General features: G+C 41.0%; 1 protein-coding gene across 16 annotated transcripts in view; it reads right to left on the bottom strand.

The window, feature by feature from the left end:
- adgrb2 (adhesion G protein-coupled receptor B2) overlaps window positions 1-25,891 on the bottom strand; it is a 260,606-nt gene that overhangs the window by 40,539 nt on the left and 194,176 nt on the right. For all 16 annotated transcript variants that reach the window (XM_065471127.1, XM_065471122.1, XM_065471125.1 and 13 more), the window contains 6 exons: window positions 22,087-22,213; window positions 11,831-11,934; window positions 11,357-11,459; window positions 10,747-10,897; window positions 6,316-6,385; window positions 4,775-4,841 (listed from right to left, as the gene is read on the bottom strand). In XM_065471127.1, coding sequence (XP_065327199.1) covers window positions 4,775-4,841; window positions 6,316-6,385; window positions 10,747-10,897; window positions 11,357-11,459; window positions 11,831-11,934; window positions 22,087-22,213 — 622 coding nt within the window. The remainder of the gene's footprint in view (window positions 1-4,774; window positions 4,842-6,315; window positions 6,386-10,746; window positions 10,898-11,356; window positions 11,460-11,830; window positions 11,935-22,086; window positions 22,214-25,891) is intronic.

Below are 25,891 nucleotides of genomic sequence, written 5' to 3'. Positions count from 1 at the left end.
ATGTTTATAAGCCATTAGTAATGATATATTTTATCTGTATTATCTCTGCTAACCACTTTGTGATTTTGATAGCATTTGCATGTGTGTCATCACTCTGTAAACATTCGATAGCTCAAAAAGTTTTGAATGAATTTTGATAAAACTCTGTAGGGATGTAGAGTGGGGTCACATCAACAAGCCATTAAAATTTGGTTTACATCACCAAGGTCTTCCAGGTCAACTTAAAGATTTATTGATTGAAAACTGACAAAAAAGCCATAAAACTATGATTTGGATAGAAAGTGCCATCATGTCACATCTGACCTCTGACCTCTCCTTTGAGGTCAATAGATTGATAATAATAAGTGATAATAACGTTACAGAGGTATTTATAGCAATGTTTCCTGCTGCCATTGTTTGTGTTGACAACATACAGGCATATAGAGAATGATATAAGGGGATTCTAAATATTATGCCATTATATTATATCTTTGCTATGTATACTGCAGTAACGGCTATAAGAGTTTAAACAATTTGAATAGATGGTGGTTTGTGAACTTTTAATAAAAAAAACCCAACATGTTTATTATTAAACATTTAAGTGGATTTACTAAACAATCAATGCTACACATGAGCTTTATCTACATAAGAAATACTAATAATAATAATCATACTAAAAATGATGTATGTCCGTATATTAAAATGGATTTCAAAAGGGCAAATAACAAAAGCTTGTACTTTTACTTATTTTTACTGCACTACAAACTTAGTCTTTTAAAAAATGCAAAAGAAACAAAAACGAATATCTAGAAGATACAACATTATTCCCCTAAGAGTAAATACTGTCCAGGGAGAGTGAGCTGACTTGGCGTTGGGGTCGGTTGAATAAAAACATCTATTTATGAACTATACAAAGTATTATGTATACTATTAAAGCCAAGCATAGGCTTTTTTTCTAAAGGTTTTATTACTTACTAATTCCTACGTCAAATGATGTCATGCTTCAACTGGCCTAACCCTAGCAAAATCTAGACAATCAACATATTAAGTTACATGAACAAATTCAGCTTTAATTTGGTGAATTGAAGGTAACAGACATTCCTTTCATTGGTTTCATCCTACTCCTTCGATCCACATAGCACAGGACAAAAGTTTTACATTTCTAAAGCAAATAAAATAAAACTAAAACCAAATCCAACTTTGCTTTGACTTTGGAGAATTGCACTCATTATAAAGAAAAACTAAACTTTTAGCTCACTGCTTTGTTTTTTTGTTTTTGAAATGAGCAGGTCCTGTACTTTTTTTAACCTATAATTATGGCAGTTCTGAAACAGGGCTATTTGCAAAAAAAAAGCTTTAAAAAACTGCTTCTCATACTTGTTTCTCTTACTAATGAGGAGTCCGTTGTTAAGCCTGCCAAACATCTGGGTTATAGCGGTGACCCAGTGATACAGATTCAATAAGACACACTCGCACACGGCTCTGAGCCGAGGCTTGCCACATGTAGACCCCTTCTACTTTGAAATCCTGCCCATGTGGGAGATTTTCTGTGCTAGCGACATGTTCGTCATAATCCTGATTGCCAGCATTCACTCATACGCTTTCTTCCATCAGCCATGGGTTTCTCTGCCTATTCTTTGTTTGATCGTTTATCAGGTTCTTTGGGAAGTCTGCTGGAGGAGCGAGCGGTGTAAGTGACAAGTGATTTTCACACCCTGATGCGTACCTACACAGCTCCTACAATGCATTCCTATTCTTACCAAGCTCTTAAACTGAATGTCTGCCTGAATACCTCCTTCAGCTCATGCCAAGAGCTGCTACTAGCTAAGAGGAAAAAATCCATATGCTGAAAACATGTCTGCCAAAAATTACAACCACTAAGCGGCTGAACAGTTAGAGTCTGACATACACGTACCATGTTAAATATTTGGTTTTCACATCCTTTGCAGAAGCCTAATTTCTGCTCAAATCCCATTTCTTAGAAATGAAATGGGAAATACTCATATTTCCTTTCACTGCATATAATAATGATAACAATCATAATCATAATAATAATAATAATAATATGTCATTATCTGGTAGATGACACTCTGCATGACAGATATATTGTATTACAGAGTGTGTAGTGGTTTAAAAAGATACAGTCAATCACAGAGCCTTCCTGATCAGTTCAGTCAGTCTGTTGGTGTCTCCAGCTGCGATGCTGCTCCCCCAGCAGACCACAGTAAAGTACACTGTGCTCATCACAACTGAGTGATGGAAAATCTCCATCATTTTGCTGCACACATTGATGGATCTCAGGTTCCTCAGGAAAAAGAGCCTGCTCATCCCATTTCTTTAGTATACAGCTTCTGTGTTGGTCTTCCAGTTCAGTCTGTTGTCACTGTGGATGCCCAGGTACTGGGTACTCCTCCACCACATTAATAGCCTATGCCATCACAGACAAAGCTGTGTAGCGATCCACCTCCCTCTGGAGTCGATCGCCACCTCTCTGGTCTCATTCAGATTCAGAAGCAGATGACTTCTGCCACACCACTCCACAAAAACATCCACTAGTGCTCTGTACGTCTCCTCCTACCCATCACTAATATATCCAAACACCAGAACTGTCAAGAGTATTTGCGTATGTGGCATGACTTGGAGTTGTACTGAGTCTGAGGTGTACAAGGTGAACAGGAATGGAGACAGCACAGTCCCCGGTGGAGCTCCTGTACTGCATATCACCAAACTAGACAGAGCATTTGGTGGATCGTCAGTATGGTACATGTGGCATTTACGATTCATTAAAAAAAAATCTCTTTCTCTGATCTCTTTCAGTCTCGCGTGTGCTACTGACAACTACCTACAACGTGCCAGACTGTGAGAGCACTATTGTCATGCCAGTCATGTCTGGCCCAGGCTCTGTGAGTCAGCACCATTCTGCTCAGCTATTTGCCCAAGGCCAGGTTCATTAATTAGAGAAGAGTCCTGTGGGAAGGTCTGTGTTTCTCTGCCCAACGCCCTGCTCTCATTACAGCTGTTTGTTAGAGTGCGGCCCCAGCAACAACACCAGGGGGCCAGGTACCACGTAGCAGCTGGGGTGTGGAGCGTACTTTGACATTGCGGAGGAGAAAAGCTGGAAGCGCACCAAGACATACTAGGCACTGAAAAATAACTTTAAGCAAGTTGGTGGGTTTTATGAAACTGCTCCAACTTTCGAAACTTGAATGTTTAACTTTCATTTCATCTTATAACTTATTCAAATACGCTTTTTTAGAGTCATGCATTTTGCATTTTTTTAAATAAAGCACCAGCCTCGCGAGTATTTATAGTTTTTATACAAGTGTATAAACACTATTTAATATTTTCAATTAAAGGAATGCGATTTATTACTGTTTTGCATTGAGTTTCAGACTGTGTAACCTTTAAATAATAACAGTGGCATTGCAAGACACTAGATTAACATAATGATGAATATTCAGCACCACATAATCCTGTATTCCCTTGTGCCTCAAACTGCAGCTTGCAGAAACTGTCTAACTGCTGTTTGCTTGTCAGGGATTTACTTCAAAATCATGCATATCACTCTGCACACCTGTGCTGTCTGATCCATGTTTCCTTTCTGACGTGTACTGTACGGTACATGTGCAAACAACAGAGGAAAAGAAGCTATAAACGGACACACACAACAGCAACGCCAGTGGCAGCAATTACCAAACTTTAATGCCCCATCCAGACTTATTAAGCTTAGTGGTGGCAATATCTACCCAGGGATCCATTTAGGAGAAATTAGCTGAGCCACATACAGCAGCACACAAAAGCAGATGATTAAACGCCTCTGAGATACAATCAGTGCACTCAGTTTTGCTGTAGTGCAACACAGAAGTATATTTACTTCAACATAAAACCGTCTGCTTTATGGCAACTGGCAAAAATGAAGAAAGCGCACATTATTACGTTCCGTGGAACACCATTTAGTCGCATATTTAGATCTGAAAATACCACTGGACCATATTAATACTTAAAACATTGGCTACAGTGCCCTATGCTTTGAAAATGCATATAACAGTGAGAGATTCAGGGCTAGAACTGCGATGGAGGTCCACTCTTGCGCTGCATTGCCGGCAGCTCTTGTCAGCTAGAATATGTTTTTATTTTTTTTCTGGGCTGACATTTTAGACTCAGCGATCAAAGCGCTCAGCTCATCATTGTGTCGTGTACACCCTGGGTGTGTATGCTTACATGTGCATGCGCGAGTGAGGAAAACCCTCAGAGGTTAACATGCATTTGCTTTAATGCCCCAAGCTGGGAGGCTAACTTTGCAAAATATTTGGAGAATATTTGTGCCGTGTGACCACAGAGAGAGGCCGGCTGGCTGAGAGGAAAGGAACTTCGTCATGTGGATGGAACCTGAATCCTCCCTTAGTCACGCTCCTGTTGGCTTCCCATGATGCACTGAGTGTTTCTTCATTCACCCTTTTTAATTCTATATGTGTTTATAGACCACCGTTTATACACCATTACTAAACTCTGAATCTCTTCCAGTGTGGATTTTGTCCCACCTCCAACTGCTCACAACAGATGGCTGCCCCTCTCCCTGACCCTGGTTCTGCTGCTCCTGTTAAAAGGGAGTTTTTCCTTCCCACCATCGCTAATTGCTTACTCACAGGGGAACGTCTGGTTGTTTGTTTTTTTCTCTATTATTGTAGGGTGTTTATCTTACAGTATAAAGTGCCTTCAGGCAACCATTGTTGTGATTTGGTGCTATATAACTAAAACTGAACTGAACTGAAGCAGGTACAATGGACACACTCACCAATACAATGACAGCAGCTGGCCCAACAAAGGCATAAAGCAAACCGCCTTCCAACGATAGCCAGCAACTAGTAGAGGAAAAAAAAGAAAAAAGGAGAGGTGTTAAAAAGTGCGTAAACACAGAAAAATCACAGCATGTAAAATATCACGTCGCCAGATTCCGGTCTCACATTTCACTTACTGTGAGTGCCAAGTACTTAACAAAAACAAGTAGACATTCAATTAAGTATCACATTAACTCCAAATTTCCTTGGTGAGGGATAAAGCCTTTCAATGTGTGGTTAAGTGCCTCTTTCTGTAAATAATGCCCTCAGTGCTGAGCAAATTTATTATGTACATTACCTAAAACATATCCTCAAACTGGAAATTTTATTTGGTTTTTGCAAGCTAGTGAGACTTAATGAGTTTAAATGTGTCCTCCAGTAATGTCATCAGAGCACGCGGAAACCCCTCTGTCATCTTAATTACAGCTCAATAAAGAGAAAGCTTAAGATGGAAAAAAAAAAACCCAAAACTCCACAAAGCCCTCACATTAATGATATGTTAAGTAAAATACAGGGAAATAAACCTTTTTAAGATGCATTTTTATTGACTGGGTATGTAATAAAGCTTTTTTGTGTACATTTTGCTTAAAGGTCAGCCTAGCTGCCTTGGATTTTCATATTCTTGAACAAAACATTCAAATCATGCTTCACCTGTTTGACGTGGTTATTGAAATGCCTTAAAGGTCATTTTGCACTTACACTTGACAGCAAGGAGATTAATTTTATATTGAAGACCTTAAAACTATTAGTTTCTCACTTGAATGACAGAAACAAGCCATTTGGCTCTAAGCTGGAATAATTTTCTTAATTTATGAGCAAATTTAGAAAATCAAAATCTTTAATTGTTTTTTCAGTGGTGGAGTTGCTGGATATGGAGCCATTGCGATAATATCAAACATTAACAGAACCACAAAAATCAAAAGCTAATTAGCTGATTAGTTTTTGACGATTAAGGTTTTCACACATGATATGTAAATATGTTTTATTTAACCTGCCGATCAGAGCTGATTTTCAGGGGGTTAATGTGTCCCTGCGGTGAACAGGACTGTCAATGTTATACCATGCCCACTACATAAGCAGCTAAGATGTGTTGCGTATTGAACATAGTGCGTGCTGGGATAGGCAACTGTCCTCCTGTGGCACAGAAGAAAGAAATATACTATAGCAACTGTAAGAATAGATACATGGATACATGGAGAAAAGACTGATGATGTTGATGTAAAACAATAGATTTGGGGTTTACACACTCAGCTGTTTATAACACACATGGACTGCTTTGACTGAATAAACTAAATACATAAAAATACTCGCCTATAAAATAAACTTTAGTTTGAACACCTCAGGGGGAAAAACACTTGCATGTTTTGAATCATCAGCAATGAGGCCAATGAATGGTACTCTGCCTCTAGCCCACACAAATGCATGGTTGAAGCTGGTATTTAGTGATGATATTCACATAGACTGAGACAAAGTCACGAGGTCTGGAAGCAATACTCACTAGCTGGCTGTGCCGTAACCTCTCGCTCTGGTGAAACCCACTGACACTGCTACAACAAGGGCTGGAAGACCTACAGACAGACACGGGGAGAAAGATCAAAAGTGTGAGACAAAAGATAAAAGAGAGCCTTAGTGGGGACGATGAAGCATGTCGGCCCAATAAGATTTCCCAGTGTGAACAACTCTATAAGGCTCCTTTCATTAAAATGCTAAGCAGCCATGCAATAGAGTGTAATATGAATATATGATTCAAAGTGACTGGGTGCTCTATAGGTAACCCCAGCGCTCTGTACTTCCTGACACGAGGTCTAACTACAAGCATGAAAACTGGGATTAGATAGATGGAAGTTATTTTAGTCATAGGCGACCCAAAGCACACAGTGTGGGTGTGTGCAAGCAGCACCAGGAGTACTTGAGCATATGAGACTTAGAGGCAGTTTGTAAAAATGCAAGATATAACTAGGAGTGGTCAATAAGTCATACAATAATTAGCTAAATCAAGTGATTTGTGTGTGTGTGTGTGTGTGTGTGTATGTGTGTGTGTCTGCGCACAAATGAGAAGGAAAGAGAGTGAGACCAAGTGTCGCAGAATGCGTGCCAGAAAAAGAAGGAAATATGCCGGGCCCTGTAATGAGCTTGGCTCTGAAATATTCATGTAATTAACAAAGCTGTGATTATGGCTGCAAATGAAAAGCAATTAGAAAAAGTCACATTAACATTAACAAATAAGATGGTGGAGAGCCAGGCCGATCCACTAACCAGCGAAGTTTCAATTAGTCAACATCATCAATCTAGCATTTAACTCTATGTATTACGGCAAGCCGCGCACCTACACTTCAGGCTTACACGGTCTGCTGCTAATCTAACGCAGATCCAGTCCCGCCCCGAAATCTCCCGTTGCCATGGCAACTGATTTCAATCACATAATTTGGGGAAGAAAATTGGGAAATGGACGAGAGGAGGATAAGCCGTTTGATCCTCTCCACTATGCTCGACTGTTTCACGCTTTCTGTGTGCATCTGCAAGTGTGTCGGATAATTGAACAGCTGGCACGCGCCCCCGCCGTGTGCCCGGAGCCTTCCTCGCGTTCTGTGACTGCACAGCATATACATTTCGCTCTGTATCATGTTAGGGCATCAGTGACTTGGCAGATTAGACCTGTGGGATCAATATCAAGTGAAATGAAATGGGTGTGGGGGTTGTGATTTTTTTTTTCTTTTTTTGGTGCTATCTCACTGCTCATCTTGCTAGGGTTGTGCAGATGTTATCATATGTTTTGATTAACATCCCATCTAACATCCCTGCTGCCTGTTGAGTTATCAGGTCGTCTAGGTCACAGCATAATAGAGTGACATGCGGCACAAACAGGGGTGAAAAAAAATAAATAAAAAGTGACACAGACTTACAGGCGGAGAGCAGAGAGTTTACCTGTAAAGAGTGACACCCTTTGAGAATGTGTATGCATGAGACAGCTTATACATGGGGCTTTGGCTGAGTTAGATAAAATTACAGTAGAAAGCTGTAATGAATGCCTTTTGGGAAATGAAGCAGCAAATAACAGCATACGGTGAAGAAAAATGGGATATAAATTAGAACGGAGCAAATGAAGATTGTTAAGCATAATACAGCCAACAATCTCAACACTATGGCATAATAAGCTGTTACATTTTCATGTAAAATAAGCCTGTCCTGCTGCTCTCCATCACCAATGCATGTCACACAAGAGTGCCTCAATCAGAATCCAATTCATGAAAGGGTCTTCATTTGCCACGCTGACAATCCTCTGGCATCCGAGGATAGTGGATGTTTTCGGTAAAAGAAACGGCAGACACCTTTATCATCAGCTAAGTGTAGTGAATGCCACCATTATATTGGATATGATAATTCATGCATTCTGCATTTTGAAACAAACGCCGTGCTTTCTTCGCTGGAATTCACAAACGCGCCGGTCAAAGTGTTCAGATTTCCAGGAAAATCATGGCAACGACAAACAAGCGCATAGCAATACATATTAATGCTTATGGAGGGGAGTCAGGAGAGAATTAATGAAGTCACTGTGTTTGTGCACTCAGCGTGATCAAACGTGCTTCGCGTGTACAATCGTGCAGTGTTAGACTCATGAACAAAAAAGTGACTTTTTGATAACTTTAACATTAAATGAAGATGGACGGTTGTTGCTTTGATTCAAGGACTTCCAATCCAGTGTCTTTCTAGTTGGTCGGCTTAAAAAAAACACTTTTGGGGGTTCATTGAAGGCATTGAATCTCTAGTAAGTTAAAGACTCAGCTGGTCATTATTAACAAGTAGCTGTTACTGTGTTTCCAAAGTGCTTTGGTACATTGTTCTTTATATCAGGTGGTAAAGTTCTAAGGACGGAAGATGCCCTTCCCAAAGCAGCCCATAAATGCAGGAATGCAATTCAACACAGCTGCAAAAGGCTGTTTCTCACACAAAACCTTGATGAAAAAAAAAAATGTCAATGAACAAGTCACTGAAACAGCCGTCAAAATAAAAAGTTCCTCTGACGCTGTGAAAAACCAAGGTGGTCGAAATGTTTAGATGTTCTGTCAGAAAGACAGACAGACTCCCCTTAGCTGCTGAGTTCCAAACAAGTTTCTACTACAAGTTTTACTGACACTGAAAGCCTCGTGAGCCAGACTAGTATTTTTCTGAGTATAACTGACAACAACTTAGCATCAAAGCAGCCCAGTTTGAAGATTCCTTTATCTCCAGCAAACACGATGGAGCATTTGGTAATTGTCGTCTTCTTTCGGCACACGGTTGACCTTGTAACATGTTTAACTGATCAGGATCCTCCACGTTCAAAAGTTGCTGCAACTACAAAGATTCTTTAAATGAGTTTGCCAAAAACGTGTGACTTTGCTTGGCAGATTTACATAATTTTAGAGACTTTTCAGCATGGAGTGTATGACAGTTTATACACTGAAATAATTCCAACATACTTTAGAAAGAGGGGAAAAAAGAAAAGAGAAACTGTTCAGCTGTGAAGGCGCATTATCTATTTTGATCACAAAGACACAGAAAGCAGTAATTGTTCAAATTGTAGACAATTGGGCTTTGATTTGGCGAGATGTGATAAAACAATCGCAAGCGCTAACAATGAATGAGAAACGTTTTTTTCTGCTGTGTGCAAGTAACAACATGTTGTGAATGATTTCACATATTGTTTTGACAACTTGAACTATCATTTAAGAAGCGAGAAAGACTGCGATGAAGAGAAGCAAGCTTCACCGGCTAAATGTATCTACAGTTGCAATTAAACAGACAAGAAACAGCAACAAAACGACAGAATGAATCAAAGATGCAGATTAGCAGAGCAGCATTTTGAAAAAAAGCATGCTCTGTGTGCTGGAAATGAGAATCTTATCTTTTGAGGTTTTGCAGACATGTGATCGTCAACCATGTGATATGAACTTGTCTTCTGGACATGTGACAATCACAATAAAAAAGTAGAATGAAGTGCACAGTGCCCTAATTACACAAGCTTAGATGCTGGTCAGTGACCATCTGGCAACCACCTGTCGTTAGGGAAAAAATTGTGGTTGCTGGAGGTTGATGGCAGTTGCTGGGAAAATAATTGTTAATGCCCCAGTCACACAGGTCTACACACTGGTCAGTGACCCCCATTTATCCCTAGCAACACACCTGTCACTATAGGCAACTGTGGAAATCTACTAGGAACCAAAAAAAAGGATTTTGGTGTAGCATCTTTTTTTTATACCAATTTTACCCAGGGGGAACCAATGACATCCAGGATATATGCATTTTTTTCCCCCCCTTGCAACCAATATGGCAGACAAATGTCGAGCAATATCACGCGAAAAAACTCAACAGGAATAATTTCAGGGGTGATGCATGCAAAGGGCTATTACAATCTTAGCCCAGATTCCAGGTACATTTATTATCACATTTTTAACTCATACTCTTGTCTCGCTTTCTCCTATCAGAAAAAAACAACAACCTTAAAGCCCCCCCAAAATATATTTTTCTGTCAGTGAAAGCAGCTTGTGCTCCCTGTCTGAGTGAAAAGGTAGCTGTAATAATGTCAGATCAGCAAAGAATGTGGCCCCTTTAGCTTCTCTGTTCAAACAGGCAGAGTTTGGGAATGAAACTGTAATTATGGAGGAAAGTGAGTCGGTTTTATTACCACAGATCAGCGACATGGGCTGTGTCTGAGAATCACTGCAGTCTGGTACAGCGCATGCCAGGAACCAAGAGATGATGGTACAAAGAAAATGAGACAGACTTGTATATCTATGGCAACTACTGTGACAGCTACACTAGTTTAGCATATTGCTAAACATTCAGGTAGGCTCTATTAATTTTTTTCATCCACTTTGTGGTGACCGAGCTTTAGGACCATTATAGCACTGCACACTGTTTTAAAACGTGTGATACTGTGTGGACTCACCCCAGCCGAGGCACAGAAACCGCTTGCGAATGAGTCGTGACCTCATTTTGCCAATGACCGCCAGGTAGGACTGCCATGCCTCAGTCAGCACCCAGCAGAAGGACGCCAAGAAGAAGAAATGCAGGAAGGCAGCAGTCACAGTACAGAGGCCCTAGTGAATAAAGAAAGTTATCGAGAGAGACAAGGGATTACAACACACGGAGAGGTGCTATTTCAACAAACAAACAAACAAACAAACAAAAAGTTCTAAGAAGAGACGTCACGAATCATCTTTTAGGGCTTGGCAGGGGAATATGAAACCTCCGCAAAATAGAAAGGACAAAGGGAAAAATACTGAGTGGAAGAACACGAGTTCAACCTGGCACTGCTGTGTGGTTGATCGATACTGACCACCACACAGTTCAGCCTTGCTTAGTCAGAGGACTTAGAATGCCTGCTTTGAGAACTCCACTGTATGAACTTTGTCTACTTCTGAACCCTGGTGGTTTTTGGCAGTTTTGTTTCTAGGCAATGGAGGCTTAGTCACAAGCACTATTATTGGAATCACAAGCATATGGACAAGACTTCCTGTGAAAATTCACGTGTAACTCAAAGAGCAGAAAGTCATTACCTTGCTAAGCGTTTGTGATTGTCCAACCAGAATTAATAAATTGGAGGCCAGGATGGAGAGGCAAAAATTTACCAAGATGATCGATCTCTCCGACCGGATATACCTGAAAGCAGAGAAACGAGAAACGGGAAAGAGGAAGAAATGACAGGCATGTGCGGTAAGCATTAATGACAGACTGATGGACTGAACAGTGACTTTCTGGACATTGCAGAGACATTAGCTTGAGTTTGCCATCTGCTGCGTGTAATCAAAATACAAACTAATCACCACCTCCCCCCCACCGAAGTTGAACCATTTGTTCCTTATTAGGCCTCATTGGAGTTTTTGGCAAAGCAAATGACAGACACAAAAGAGACTTTGCTAGTGAGAAAATGACCACTGTGAGCACAGTTGATGTATGAATACTGACACTGCCAGTACTCTATCAAATGTGTCTCTCAGTGTGTGTGTATGTGTGTGTGTGTGAGCTCTCACCTCCAGAAGGCAGCATATATTAGCAGCAGGATGAGCAGAGCGGTACAGGAGATCCCGCACCCCACCATAAGGGGCACAGAGGGCATGCTGGTAGGACCCATGTCCTAATAGCGGGAGGAAAGAACAGAAACAGGAGAGGGAGAGAGAGATGGATACTTCAGTGCAGTTGCAAGGCATTACAAGAGACATGTACCTGTATCAAAAAAAGCCTGAGTATTTTGCTCTTGTCAACAAAGCACATCTCAGTATATATCTGTTTGAACTTGAACATGCTGGTCTTGTTATCGAGGTTTTGTTCCAGTTGCTAGGAAACATTCCCAAACTGCCTGATTAATGATGATGGCACTAATGCCAGTGAAGTTGTATCAACTGTGACATCGACATTTGATAATGCTAACATGTCTATGAAAGCGAGCTCTGTGACCATTATTAAATACCAGATAACGTAATTGTTGCCGCCTTTCTGCTTTAAATATCCACCAACGATATGATAATCAGGAGCCACTGAGGAAATATAATTAACTGAAACAAAATTAAAAAATAAAGCTCACCTACAGCATCTTTTGCAGGACCAACTAATCCTTGCATTAAATTTACATCATCAGTTTAATGAGGCTTAGCGTTAGTTTAGGCAGGCTACAAAAAGCTGAGCCACTCTCCTTAAATATCACTTAATGCAGGGATGTCAAAGTAAACACTAAACTCCCTTTTATATCAGTGCAAAGACATTTAATTAAACATTCAATAACTGGCATGTCTTATTACAAAAAAGACATGCAATTTCAACTATGTGTCTCAATTTTCAACATTGATAAATGTGTAAAATTACAGAAACGCTTCTGTTAGCTCATTGTCCAGATTGTCCTGTAATTATAATAATGTTCTTTTTTCCCTATAGTAGAAAAAAAATTCTATATTAGATATAATAGTTACTTGTTATTTAATTAGTTAGTTATCTGATTATCTATTACTTAACTATTTGTTGTAATATGAATGTATGAATAGTATAATTAATCTTTATCAATAGGAATCTATATGCATTCCTTCACATTTCCCAAAGCCTTCCAGTGGGCCATATTGGAGTCTTTGTCAGGCCAATTCTGGCCCCCTGGCCTTATGTTGGACACCCCTGAATTGATGTATACTATCCCATAAGTGCTGATGATTCTGCTTTTTCCTTTCTATAAATCCACTCTCTCTGAGGCTTGTTGCTGTGTTTAAGCTGCTTTAGCCTGTCCACAGTTTCAGCACATCTGCAAGCTGCTTTACAACCCACCTCCGCCTCAGCTCTGCCTTTAAAGCTGTATCTAACTTAATTAATCAACCTGTTGTTACTGATGCCTGCTCTGTTCTATCCTGGGGGATGCATATTACGTATGCGAGTTAAAAGGTAGTGAGGTACCAGAACAGAGCTATTCCTAGTGTAAATGACTGCAGATTAAAATATGACTCTTCCTTCAAACCACTAGAATGAACTGTTTCTGTGATGACTGACCAATGCTGCCAAGACACAGAGCTAGCTTTGACAAACACTCAGTTTACACTTGCTGTGCACCAATTTTACACTCATTTGATGATTTCTTATGCGCGAGGGTAAAAGTACGAGACCACAGCGCATAATTAAGTGATTTAGGTCATGATGTACAGCGTACCTCTGCTCCTGAGGTGTGCCTTTGAAAGCATGAGGAACAGACAAATGAAGCCGCATGGAAAGCATGCACCCCGCCGCGTCCCAAATGGGCTTGATGTTTGGCCCGCTTTTAAGTTCTCAATCACACAATTTACCTCAATTTACCCCCCGCAGCGACTATCCTTCCCTTTCATCCCAAAGATTTATCACTGTACGTACCCGTGGCACAAGGTGTCTTTTACTGCAAATAAAGCACATACTTGCACACATAGGCACATCCAGGCAGATGGGCTAAGTAATTGAAGGTAAGTGTTTAAGCTGCGTGTGCCTGTGTGTGTATTCGACTTGATCTGAATAGACGGAAGCATAAGACGAAGACTTCTTTATTCCCATCAGAAAGGAGAGGAGAAACCAACATGAAAAGAACGAGTAAGAGAGAAATTTAGAGAGGGAGATGGAGTAGGAAGAGCTAAGGACAAGTAAGCGAAAGCAAAGAGTAGGAGGTGAGCGAAATAGATAGGGAGACCGAAAAAGCAAGAAAGTCAAAGCTTGTCTTTTAGTGGTTTTTTCCCCTGGCCCATCAAAGGAAGCCAATTTCTCCAGAGGAAAGCGGAATAGGTTGGAATACCAATACGGCACACACACAAACACACTGGGAAGGGAATGGAGGTGAAACATAATCAAAACTGCCTCATAGGAAAGGCGAGATTCACAAAAAAAAGACAAAGAGGGCATATGACAAGCATCTGTTCTAGGAAAAAGGGAAGAGCCTAGAAGGAGAGCGAGAGACAACAGAGACTCACTGTGTTTGATACTACGAAGAATGGAAGGTCAAAGGATACACAGGCACTTGTGTTTTTTGAGGTCTGACAGATCAAACACAGGGCGATGCATGGGGAATGACAAGCAGACAAGCGCATGCACGCACACAGGCACACGCACTTAAAAAAAGGCTGCAGGATCACCTTTTTTCCCTCTCAGTTTTTGATTCCCTGTCTTAAATTAGCCTCTTCTAGAAAACTAGTCAAATAAACAATTCTCTCATTTCTAAGTGTGCTCTATATAAACCCCTCAAACTGTCCCTGAACTCGTCATCGTGTCAATTTGTCTAACAGAATTGTCTAAATTGGTGGCGGTTAGGTGTGTGATGAGATTAAGGGTTTATTTCATAATATGGAAGGATGCTACAATAAGGGGAAATGAAAAGAGGAAACGCCCACACAAACAGACACGCTCAAAAACACTAAACGTAACACATCGGGCCCGAGGCTACTGGCTCACACAGATGCCCTGCCCCAGATAGATATAGTGATATTTTGATGCAGTCGGAGGAGATGTGTGCCTGTGTTTTGTGCGTGAGAGAATAAAACAGAGTGCAGATTAGAAAGAGTGAGTGCGCTGAGGCTCTGCTGTATATGGCCAGGCTCCCCTGGGCAGATTGGCTACCATGTGATGGAGAAGATAGCTATTTTGAGCTCAGGAAGTTTAACCTACTTATCTCCTCTCCCTCCTCCTCCCCACCCCCTCCTACCTATCCTGCTACCACCCACTCCCTCACTTCATCTCCCTCTCTTTGGCTCTCATTCTTCCCCTATTTTTTTTCCTCCCCCCTACCTTCAGACCTGCTCCTCACTAGTGGCTTTCCATGTCCACCTGCACCAAAAGGGCTGTTTTCCATTAACTGTCCTTACAACTTTCCTACTGGAAGAAAAATGTGAATATTGAACTTAGCTGACAAATGTAGTCTTCCTATGACTGATTTGACAACTTCTGTTTAATATGTATCCTTATGTGAAGTTATCACTGTACACATACTGCAGCTGGTTGGTGATGTGCTTAAAGTGCACAGAATTAATAACTATATGAACTGTGCTCTATAAGTGGACAGTAAAATTAGAAAATTCCTAGAAAGATGTCAGTCCATTTCCATTAATATGGCGGTCAGAGACGAAGGGCACCACCAAACGGAAGAATTTATCCAGTATTTATTATAAAAATTCCACTTATCTGTATCTGTGTTTCTAGTGCTGAATTCCAAAGTAACATGATCAGATTAAGCTTTTCAGTACTGCAGTAAACACAGTGATTATGTTACAGTTTTCAGATACAATCTACACGCTGGGCAGATGGAAAGAAAAAGAACATCCTTGCAAGCACCTGCTAGAGCTGAGCAGACTGATCTGAATAATGATAGCATTGATACCACCACTGATATTGGTATCAGATCAATACTAGCGCAGTGGGATCAATACTTTGTTTCTGTCCTCTAAGTTCAGTATGCAGCCCACTGACGTGTGTTAAACAAAATATGTTTTCTTCTTAGAAATAAAGAAATATCCTTCAAACATGCGTAATGAAAAATGACTGAACCTTTTTGTGTTGGCTGTCAATTTTATTTTATTTAGCGCATATAGCACATTTAAAGAACAGAAGTTGAGCCAAGTACTTTAGAGACAGGCACATTCACATCTCCAGAATACATGAAAAGCTTTTGTCCTCTTAACTAATTGTGGTGGAGAGCAAAAATCACAGTGATTTAGTGGCTAATGAAATGTGTTCAGAATTTGCAAATCATGACACAATGCTCGCCTCTACAAAAGCTGCCTTTATACTGGCCCTGTATTTACTCTGTATCGGATTAATACCAAAATCTGCAGTATCAAACAGCCCTAGCATCTACACAGACAAACGTGCTAACACAAAACTAGCCAAGAGCCCGGAGAGATGATGAAGCTGAGTGCAAGCTGACCCCAGTACAGCAGCCAGACCCTGATCTTCAAAGGGCGACAAAAGCTGTATTTCATATTCAGTGACACTGAACACATTAGTGTTTGGTGCCCATCTATAAATTTCTTTCACTACATATCTTACTAGTCTTAGCTAACATGGAAATTAATTACTACACGTGTCTGGCAGGTGACATCACTATAATAGTTCTGCTTATATTACATGTAATATAATACAAGATGGTTAAATTTGTTCTAGCAACAGTTAATTATCGCCTGACTTTGAAGTTTAAAATCATGTTTAATTTTGGGAAGGAAAAACTATTGAGTGATGGCAGGAAACAGGCTTAAGCTATCCATTCATTCTCCCTATAGTGGATGTACTGCAGCAAAATCAATAATCAATATGTGCACATTTATTATTTGTTAATGAGAACATATTGAGTATTCATCACCACTTACAGCATTGATATTTTTGCAGTGTGTCTCACAGTCCTCCCATATAGGGTCTGAAAATGCTAAGCCCCTTGTGAAAAGTGGGGAAAAAAATGACATTTTCAATTCAAGGCAGTCACTTGCCCCTTTTATTCCCATACAGGTACATACAAACTCAACAGTACACCCAGGCACACTATGCCACTACAGAGAAGGTAAAACTCTTTTGCTAATCTAGCAATCCTGCTGCTCAGTTGCCTGTTTTGCTGCCATAGCACTAGTTACATACTCACTGCAAAATACTTCAAATTGAGTCTTTTTTTTTTTATTTTTGCAAACCCTCGAGGTTTCAACTTAACTGACTCTGACTTCAGTTGCCTCGAGAGAAACCAAAAGCCTGCTTGAGCTTGGAGTGCTGACGCCGTGTCATAAAGCGAAGCCTTTTCCTTACGTGTTGCTGTTTTTGCATAATGTTCAAGGTTTGTGATGTTTGCTGATGCAAAATACAGAACGCGAGCAAGAAAATGAAAGGCCTTCAAGACAACGGGCAAACAAAAAGCCAGTTGCACCAAGACACATTTTTTCCTCAAGGGATCTTGTGGACCAAATTTGTATTTCACATTTAAAAAATTCAGTCAAAACCAATGCCTCCAACACATTCTGACCCCTCTAATTATATTAAGAAAAACACACACTTTCCACTCAGTTTTGAATATCTAATTAACAAGTCTTTGCCCTGCCCACGCTCGGGCATTATGCATCTTTAGACAAACACGCAACTAAATCATTACACCTGTTTATTCATAATTTCCTGTGTCATCGCTGTCACTTGGCTAACCCTTCATTAATGTGACAAAGGATTAAAAGACTTTAATGCAATTCTATGCCGAGTCCCTCATAAATTTTAGCGCCCCCTCATCCTTTAATTACATCTGACAAGTGCGACGTATTTGCATACCATAACCTTGCAGTCTCGCGTGGTCTAGGTCAGGCCTTGTTTTCTCTCCAAACACTGCTGCCAGTTAAATTATAATAAGTTAAAATATGAGTCGCCACCTTGAAGCACTTCAGTCATCCCTATCGTCTTTTCCACAGTCAAATCAAGCACGGTGGCCATTATTAGTCTAAATAATAGGCCCTGTTCTGAAATGTTTCCATTCTGATTAGGTGCCTCGAGCACTGATGATAACAGACGAAAAAGACTCGATTTATCTCATGCAAAGCCAATCATTTCATAAGAATGATTGGGCCAAACGCAGTTAGCGTGGCAGGTAGAAGAAGCTCTGAGAAATCCTTTACAGCAGAACGACATCAGTTCGGATATTGTTATTTGGAGCGACTTACTTTGATTCAGTAATTGGCTCATAAATAAGTTAAAGAAAATGAGAAAATCCCTCTTTCTGTTTCTCCTCCTCGCTCAAGTCAAGTGTGTTTGCTTGTGCGCTCATCTGTGCTGACTAAACCAAAGTCTCAGGTGCTGTTGTGAACCGCTGACCTCTCTTGTCCATTCATATTTCTGGATGCCTGCTTAGTCAAGCTTAGTGTATTTGAATGCAAGTTCGGAGAGGCACCTGAAAGCTGCTATTAGCTTTAATGTCAACACAACTTGAGCACCGGCTTTATGGGCTGACAAATGCGAAGGGAAAAAAAAACAAAACAAAGAACGTGGAAGTCACATTATTGACTGGAGGTGCAAAACGTTAAACTGACTTTTATAAAGCCAGTACCTCCCTCAGCTCCAAATCCCGTGATCTCCGTGAGCTCTGCGGAGGCAAAGAGTCCAGACGTATCCGTGGGGTTTGTGTGTTCCCACTGGAGTCATTTTAAGAATTAAGTGGCTTGGTCTTTTAGTATTCCTTCATGACCTAACTCAATCAAATCCTCCTCCTCTCCCTCTCTCTTTCTCGCTTATCTGTGTCGCTAAAGTTAAAAAAACAAAAACAAAAACCTCTGTCTCGTGTTTGATAGCGAAAGGTCTCTATAGACACTCAAACACGCAGGACACACACATACACACACGGAAATCTCAGAGGCTATAGAAAGTAAACAGGATTAACTGGCTATCCCTCACTCCACTGTAAACGGCCTGTAATGGCACCACTGCTTCTAAATCCCTCCACCTACCCCCCACCCCCTCCCGCTGCCTCCCTTTTCTATTAAACATGGAGGTTAATCCGCAGCCCCCCTTGTCCCTCGCGCCGTAGCCCAGGATAAGCTGTCAGAGCTGGGCTGCTGATACTCAGCACTGCTCCAACAGCCACACAGCCTGGACAGAGCATATGAGTGCATCTTTGTCTGTGTGTGTTGAGGATCTGTGTGCGCGTTTTCATTCGCCCAGACTTACATGCATGCTTGCAGGCTTGTGTGCATGTTAAGTGTTTTTAAGTGCATACCACTACGCATATATCAGTGTGTTCGCATGTCTGAATGTGGCTTTCTTTCTTTCTTTTTTTATTTACTGCCAAATTCAATTTGCCTCTCTCTCTTCTTTTTACACAACGCAATCTCCACTGAAGTAAAAAGCTAACTCTGGAGCACCCTAAAGCAACAAAGTGCACTCAGCACCAGCAGCAACAGCTCCTGACTGAGAGCCATTGACACAAAAACACTAACCCACACCTTCTGGTCCTGTGCACTGGGTCTAAATGGCAGTACTGGGGGCTGATTGATGAATCACTAATGACTACCACACTCTTCACAGATGTCACAAATGTAAAAAAAAGTCAATGTGGTTTTTTTTGTTTCCCCCCTCTCCTTGCCCACTTTCACTCAACTCGGTCGACCTGCTTGCTGTGTGGCGAGGGAAAAGTCAATACTGTACGGCTGGAAGAGGAGTCGCAGGAACCAGAAACAGTGGCCGGAATGACCCGTTCGGCTTATGGGTCAAAGCTATTGTGTTTTCCATATTACGGGGAGTTAATGTTTCCCTGGGGTCTGAAATGGCTTCCAGACCCCTGTGAAGTAATTCAAGCTCTGAGGGACAAAAATAATGAATAACTGCAGTTCCTTACCTGAAGGCCATCACCTTATTTTGACCCTCTTTACAGTTAATAGAAGGGGGAAATAGAACAGAAGGGAATAATAATACTAATAAATCCTAAAGCAGGACACGGAAATCTTGAGGCTTACAAACCAGCTGATTATCTCAGGTTTACGCAATTTACTGAGTCCTTCCTTTAAAACAGGGAGGTCATCTAAAACTTGCGTCGCCAATCAGTGTCACTACTGTCAACTTGGCTTATCCATGTTCGCGTTGGATTAAATGACTTGATCCGTCTCAGGAAACGTTCAAGACAGCTGTCACTTGCACGGCTTCATCCAAGGTTGGGGATAACAAGAAACAGAAGTGAATGTGACTGTGACAGGAGGTTTTCAATGCCGCGTCTGCACTGGCAACTAGATGCTACCCAACAGTAGGATTCTTGTAACTATGCTGTTAAGAAGACTAAAAATGCATTCAGCTTAGATAAACTCAATTAGATGTTCTCATTTCTCAGTTTTCAATGAGTGCGGCAACCATGAAACCCTTTTTTCCTCCCTTCTTTTTCCTTGAGACTGAAGCATTTATAATATGCTGCAACTCACTACAATATTCTGCCTCTAACTTAATTTTTCTTTAGAGCAATGGCATCAGAGGCACATTTGGTATGTGGTAATATTTGCTATAAAAAAAGGGATTTATTAAAGAAGCAAAACTGATGTAATTACAACTTTGGGTGTAACATTAGCCAGGGGGATGTATAAGAAACTTACCTTCAATATTCATACTCTTTTAACTGTATTTGCTTCTTTTTGGTGCGACCAGATAGGGGTAGTGATGAATTCCAATTTTTTTTTTGTTCCCAATGTTTGATCTTCTTCTGCTGACAAATGCTATGCAGGTAAAGTACAGTACGGATTTTTCAGAGCTTTTTTGTGGGAAACACTGACCTGCCATTGCTGTAAACAGTAAAGCAGATGGCCTGGCAGCTAAACAACAAGCTGATAGAAATGCATTTTATAAAAAAAGAAAAAAAGCAAAGGGTAAATGCACGGCATCGGTGAGCACAATACAGAAGCAATGCGTTATGCCGAACAGGGCCACATAAGTGCACAGCTCTTTATCTCTGCAATGCTGGTTGTTAATGCATTACAAGTGAGTGCAGAAAACATCCACTTTCCATCTCTCTGGCCCTCTCTCTCTCCCTAAGCTGCCTGCAAGCCGAGACCATGCTACCTTTTCTGTTTGGTTGAACATTTCCTCCACCCCCCAAATCCTCTGTTCCTTACAATCACTTTCCATTTCTGTGACACACACAGTTATTCTCCAGCGCTTACTAGAGAACTAACCATTAAAAGAGAGAATCACAAAAGAGATTTTAATGTGTGACAAAAATGTACCCAAACCTCATCTCCTTTTGCTCCTTTGAATATTTTAAGCAACCGGTCTTCTCGTGGGCTTTGAGTACAAGTAAGCAGAGAGGCAAATTAAGAGCCAAAGCCAAGGGGGAGCATTTTGTGACCACAGTGTAGGGGTCAGAGCTGCAGCATAAAGTGAGAATGAAAACTGGAAATGTTAACAAGGTGAACAGGGGTAAAAAAGAAGTGACAAGGGGGGGGGGGTCTTACAAGAGACTCGCAGGTAAAAAAAAACAGCTAAAAGGAATAAGGGAAGCAAGAAAATGGGTAAAAATAATGAATTAGAGGTAAGGTGTAAAATAAATGGGGTGATAGTGTGAGGTGTTACGCGGTGAGAGAATTAGGGTCCTTTGGGTGGATCTACGAGGAAGGTGATCAGGTATTTAGATGACCATTAGAGCAGGAGAACAGGTCAGTGAATCAGAATGTGCATTACCCTTAAATGCTAAAAAGCCCTCTTTCGTCACGTCAAACACACACTGTGAGCCACGTGAACTATTTATAGAGGAACACGTTATGTGCTCCAGGCAAAAAAAAAAAAAAAAAAAAGTCACACAGAGACACAATAAAATCTCTTTCTTCCTCCCGTCGCCTCGCCTCTCTCACATCACACGGGACTGAAAGAGCCCAACCTTCATCAAGTTTAAGCTCAAAAACAAACCCAAAAAAAAAAAACCACCCAAACTTGCATAATGGGAAGAATGACAGCCAGTCAACATATAATTAGACAAACACACAGTGATCAAAATAGCCATTTATACAGTACTGTGTCACAGTTTTAAAACTGACAGCTCCACTCAGGCTGCGCTCATTGTTATAAAGTAAGACATCTCACATAAAGCTCTGCTAGTCATGCCAGCCTCACCCATCCATATCCTTCTGTTAACTCAATAAATGACTTAAGAGACGTAGTTCTCGGTGATATGTCTGACGGGGATAGTGGCTGGAGTCTGCGTACAGAAAATCGTCAGCTCACTGACCTGCGCACCCTCTCCTCCTGGTAGTAGTTGCCTCGTTAACACCCCAAAGTCCCACAGAGTACATCAGGCTTTGCATAGGTGACTCACCGGGTCTTTAGCTTGCTGCGCTAACACGGCGTAGGTGGATATTCTGCTGCACAGGCATTTGGTATGGACAGCGGTTGACGCGAGCGTTTGGCAGCCTTCTGTGCCCCAGTTTTCTGCGCCAGCTTCCCTGGAGGTGGAGAGAAGGGTGGGGTGGGGGGGTTGGTAGAGAGGGTGTGGGGAGGTGGCACATGGGACATAGACAGTGACTGTGAGACACATAAAAATAAAACTGTCACATGACTATACATGGATACAGGAGGTTGTAGCTGGAAAAAAAAAGCCCAACAACTTGTGAAAAGGGGACAGAAAGTTTTAACGGACTCGTACTTCCCCGTCGAGCTCCCCGAGCTCAGCCATTCACGGCATATACGTTTAACATTCAGCGATCGGCACTCGGGCACCGCCATGCTCTTTTACTCCTTTACAGCATCACCCCACTTGTCCTTCTCCGTGTTCAGCAACCTAAACACTTTCTTTCACGTCTTTGTTCATCCTTTTTTTTCTTTTTTCCTTTTATCTATCCCATCTCCCTTTACATGGAAGAATGCCCTTAGAGTCTGGGGGAAAAATGAAAAGGATTGCATCGGCGAAAAGTTAACAAAACCAGTGAGGCCTAAATGGTGTATGGGGCTTATGTGGAACTAAGTGGTCAATTGCTTTGACACCTAACACATTACTGCAAAGGAAGCAAGCGGCCAGAATCTCGTACAATAGAACCTTGAACGCTTTATTGCTCCGGATCTTTACCGTCCTTTTTGGCCACCCGTTCCCTCCCTCCTTCCCACCCTTTCACTTTTCTATAAAAGCTCCCAACAGAAGGTCGAGTGTGGAGGTCAATCAATAAGAAGTGAACTAATTACCCTGAGAGTTCACACTGCACATTAACCTTACGATTAACCCTGGATATACTTTTATTTTAGTTGCCAGAGACAGGTGAAAGCCATAGAGATGTTCTAATGGGGTCAAGAAGGCCAGCTTCATGACTTACGGCAAAAGAAGGAGCAAGTAATGTGTCAGTGAGAAATATTTTTGTTTCTTTTTCTCCTCTGTCCCTTTCTCTGTGTTTTGAAGTGGGTGTGGCAACGTCCAGGATTTAAAGTAGAAACATCAGAGCTGATGACAGTTAGAGTGGGTTCAGTTTCATTGTTAATCCAGTCCGATCAGGCCGCAGACAAACAGTCGCGATAAAGCAGATTAAGTGAATATAAAACTTTTAGAAATGTCACCTCAAGATTTGAAACAGCATGAACGTTTGCTAAACTTTCATGTTTTGGGGGCGATCGTTGCTCAACAGTTGGGAGTTCGCCTTGTAATCGGAAGGTTGCCGGTTCGAGCCCCGGCTCGGACAGTCTCGGTCGTTGTGTCCTTGGGCAAGACACTTCACCCGTTGCCTACTGGTGGTGGTCAGAGGGCCCGGTGGCGCCAGTGTCCGGCAGCCTCGCCTCTGTCAGTGCGCCCCAGGGTGGCTGTGGCTACAATGTAGCTTGCCATCACCAGTGTGTGAATGGGTGGATGACTGGTTGTGTAAAGCGCTTTGGGGTCCATAGGGACTAGAAAAGCACTATACAAATACAGGCCATTTACCATTTTACCATTTTGTCATGAATATTTTAGGTTATAGTAAAATACTTCACAGGCTATATTCAATGTAGCATGCAAATATAAGAGTAGGTGTATAGGGTTTTTTTTCTTTAACCAAAGCCTCAAAAACTTTTTGCACAGATATCTGACAAACATCTTTCCAAAGTAAAGCCTTTTGTTGTAGCATGTAGGCACAACAATCTGACCACAAGAGACTCGGGTTTGATTTCAAGCAGCAGTGGCCTGCTTGAAAAAGAAAAAAAAAATCAATTATTTGAAGCTAAAGACAACTCCTGTTACTGTGGTAATAGTTGCCAGTTTCAAAACAAGGATCTTTAGCAGGGGAAGAAGGGGATCTATGTGAGAACAAATGCTTCCCAGCAGGGATTTAAGGTGATGAAAACGTACCTAGCGACTCATCTGTGTGAAAGAAAACACTCTGTACTTGATATCTTTATCACGGTGACAAACAAATTGCTACCAATTTAGAATGTCCTTTTTTTGAAAATCATTTTGTTAGTTAGCAAACAACACAAACTTTGTGCTGCTCATTTTGTTCTATGAACATTTATGGAGTAGGAGGAAAGATAAAACACAACTGGAGAGGTATATGCTGTTCTTTCTCTACTGCTTTAGTGAAGAACTTAATTACCTCATTCCAAGCTAATGGCATTGAGTACCCTCAGCAGTGGATGGAGAGAAAATTTAATAAAGCGTTGGCTGTTTCAGGACATCTATTTATTAGGGTTTATATATACAGCCTATATATTTGAAAGTTATTAAATATGCAGAAATCTATAGTTTAGAATGAAATTATTATCCCCTTGTGAAACTTAAAGTTTTGTAAACATTTCCCCATGTTTTTTTAATATAAAATTATTTCTACTTGCAGACAATAACAGAATTATTGGCAATGGGTCAATGTTATCATCCCCCTGAAAAACTGACCTTTTTATTGAGCCGTAGCACAAACCACTGCTGCAATAATGTGCTTTATCTTTGTAATGCTCAAAGCTTGTAAAATCAAGTTAAATGAAGTTAAAACTTTTTCCACAGTACAAAAACTTAAGCAAGGGTTTGAGCTGCCACTTGAGAAAAAACTAAATTAATCAGTATAGACTTAATAAAAAGAATTGTTGATGCTCGCAAAGCAGGAGACGGATAAACAAAGTTATCACAGTGTTTCAAGAACTGTAGTGAGAAGCATCATCAAGAAGTTCAAAGAGAGCCACACAGTACAGAACAAGCCGGGCAGAGGTAGGAAATGAAAGATTTCACAGACTCTGGAAAGAAAACTAGTGAGATGTGTCCAAAAACAACAGAACTGCCAAGACACGAGTAAATGACTTAGTCAAGCTGGGAACTGCGGTCTCAAAAAAGACCATCAGTAGGACCGTGAACGGGACTGGACTCAGACCAGGAAAAACGCCACTTCAAGCCAGAGTGAAGGATGTCGAGTACAAGCTGAAGAAGGATCATGCAAACTGGAAGCACATCCTTTGTTCAGATGAGAATAAACTAGACTAAACTACTGCCTGTGTTGGAGAAAGAAGGAAGAGGTGTAAAACCCAAAACAGAACAGCGTCTCTACAGTGAAACACGGTGGTGGCAGTATTATGTTGTGGGGACGCTTCAGTGCGTCTTGAAGTGGGAATCTGGTCAAGGTGGAAGGAATCGTGAAGCAAGAAGGAAATGTGAAGATTCTGAAAGTAAACCTCCAGTAGTCGGCAGCAAACCTGAGTCTGAGTTGTTGCTTTGTCTTCCAACACGACAACAACCTTGATGAAGAACTACCTCCAGAAGGCCAAAGAGAATGTTACTGACTGGCCTAGGCAAAGCCCTGACTTGAATCAGTGACAATCTGTGGGCTGAACTGAAGGCCATCACATCTGGAGGAGCATGAGAGAGCAAATGACTGCAGGCTGTTATCCAGCAAAAAAGATACACAACTGACTATTAGGCATCACAGGGACTAATGATTTTGACCCTTGTAGTTTTTTGTTTTTGTGACATACTTTTTTTTGTCTATGTGCAAAGTATCAAAAAGCTAGGATGTTTGGAAATGCTTTGTTAACAGGTCCTTGCTCTCTTTAACAGCACTTGGGAAATGCTTTGACTGTAAAATCTGTATATCTTTAACAATTTAAAATTTAAATGAGAGGAAGCTTGGCTGACAGCTTCACTTCAATAAAATTAACAAGCTGTTTTGATTATTTTTGTCTTT

This window comes from Pelmatolapia mariae, linkage group LG22 (assembly GCF_036321145.2).
Source record: "Pelmatolapia mariae isolate MD_Pm_ZW linkage group LG22, Pm_UMD_F_2, whole genome shotgun sequence".
NCBI lineage: Eukaryota > Metazoa > Chordata > Actinopteri > Cichliformes > Cichlidae > Pelmatolapia > Pelmatolapia mariae.
Note: the sequence above shows the minus strand (reverse complement) of the source record. Positions and strands in the feature narration are given on the sequence as shown.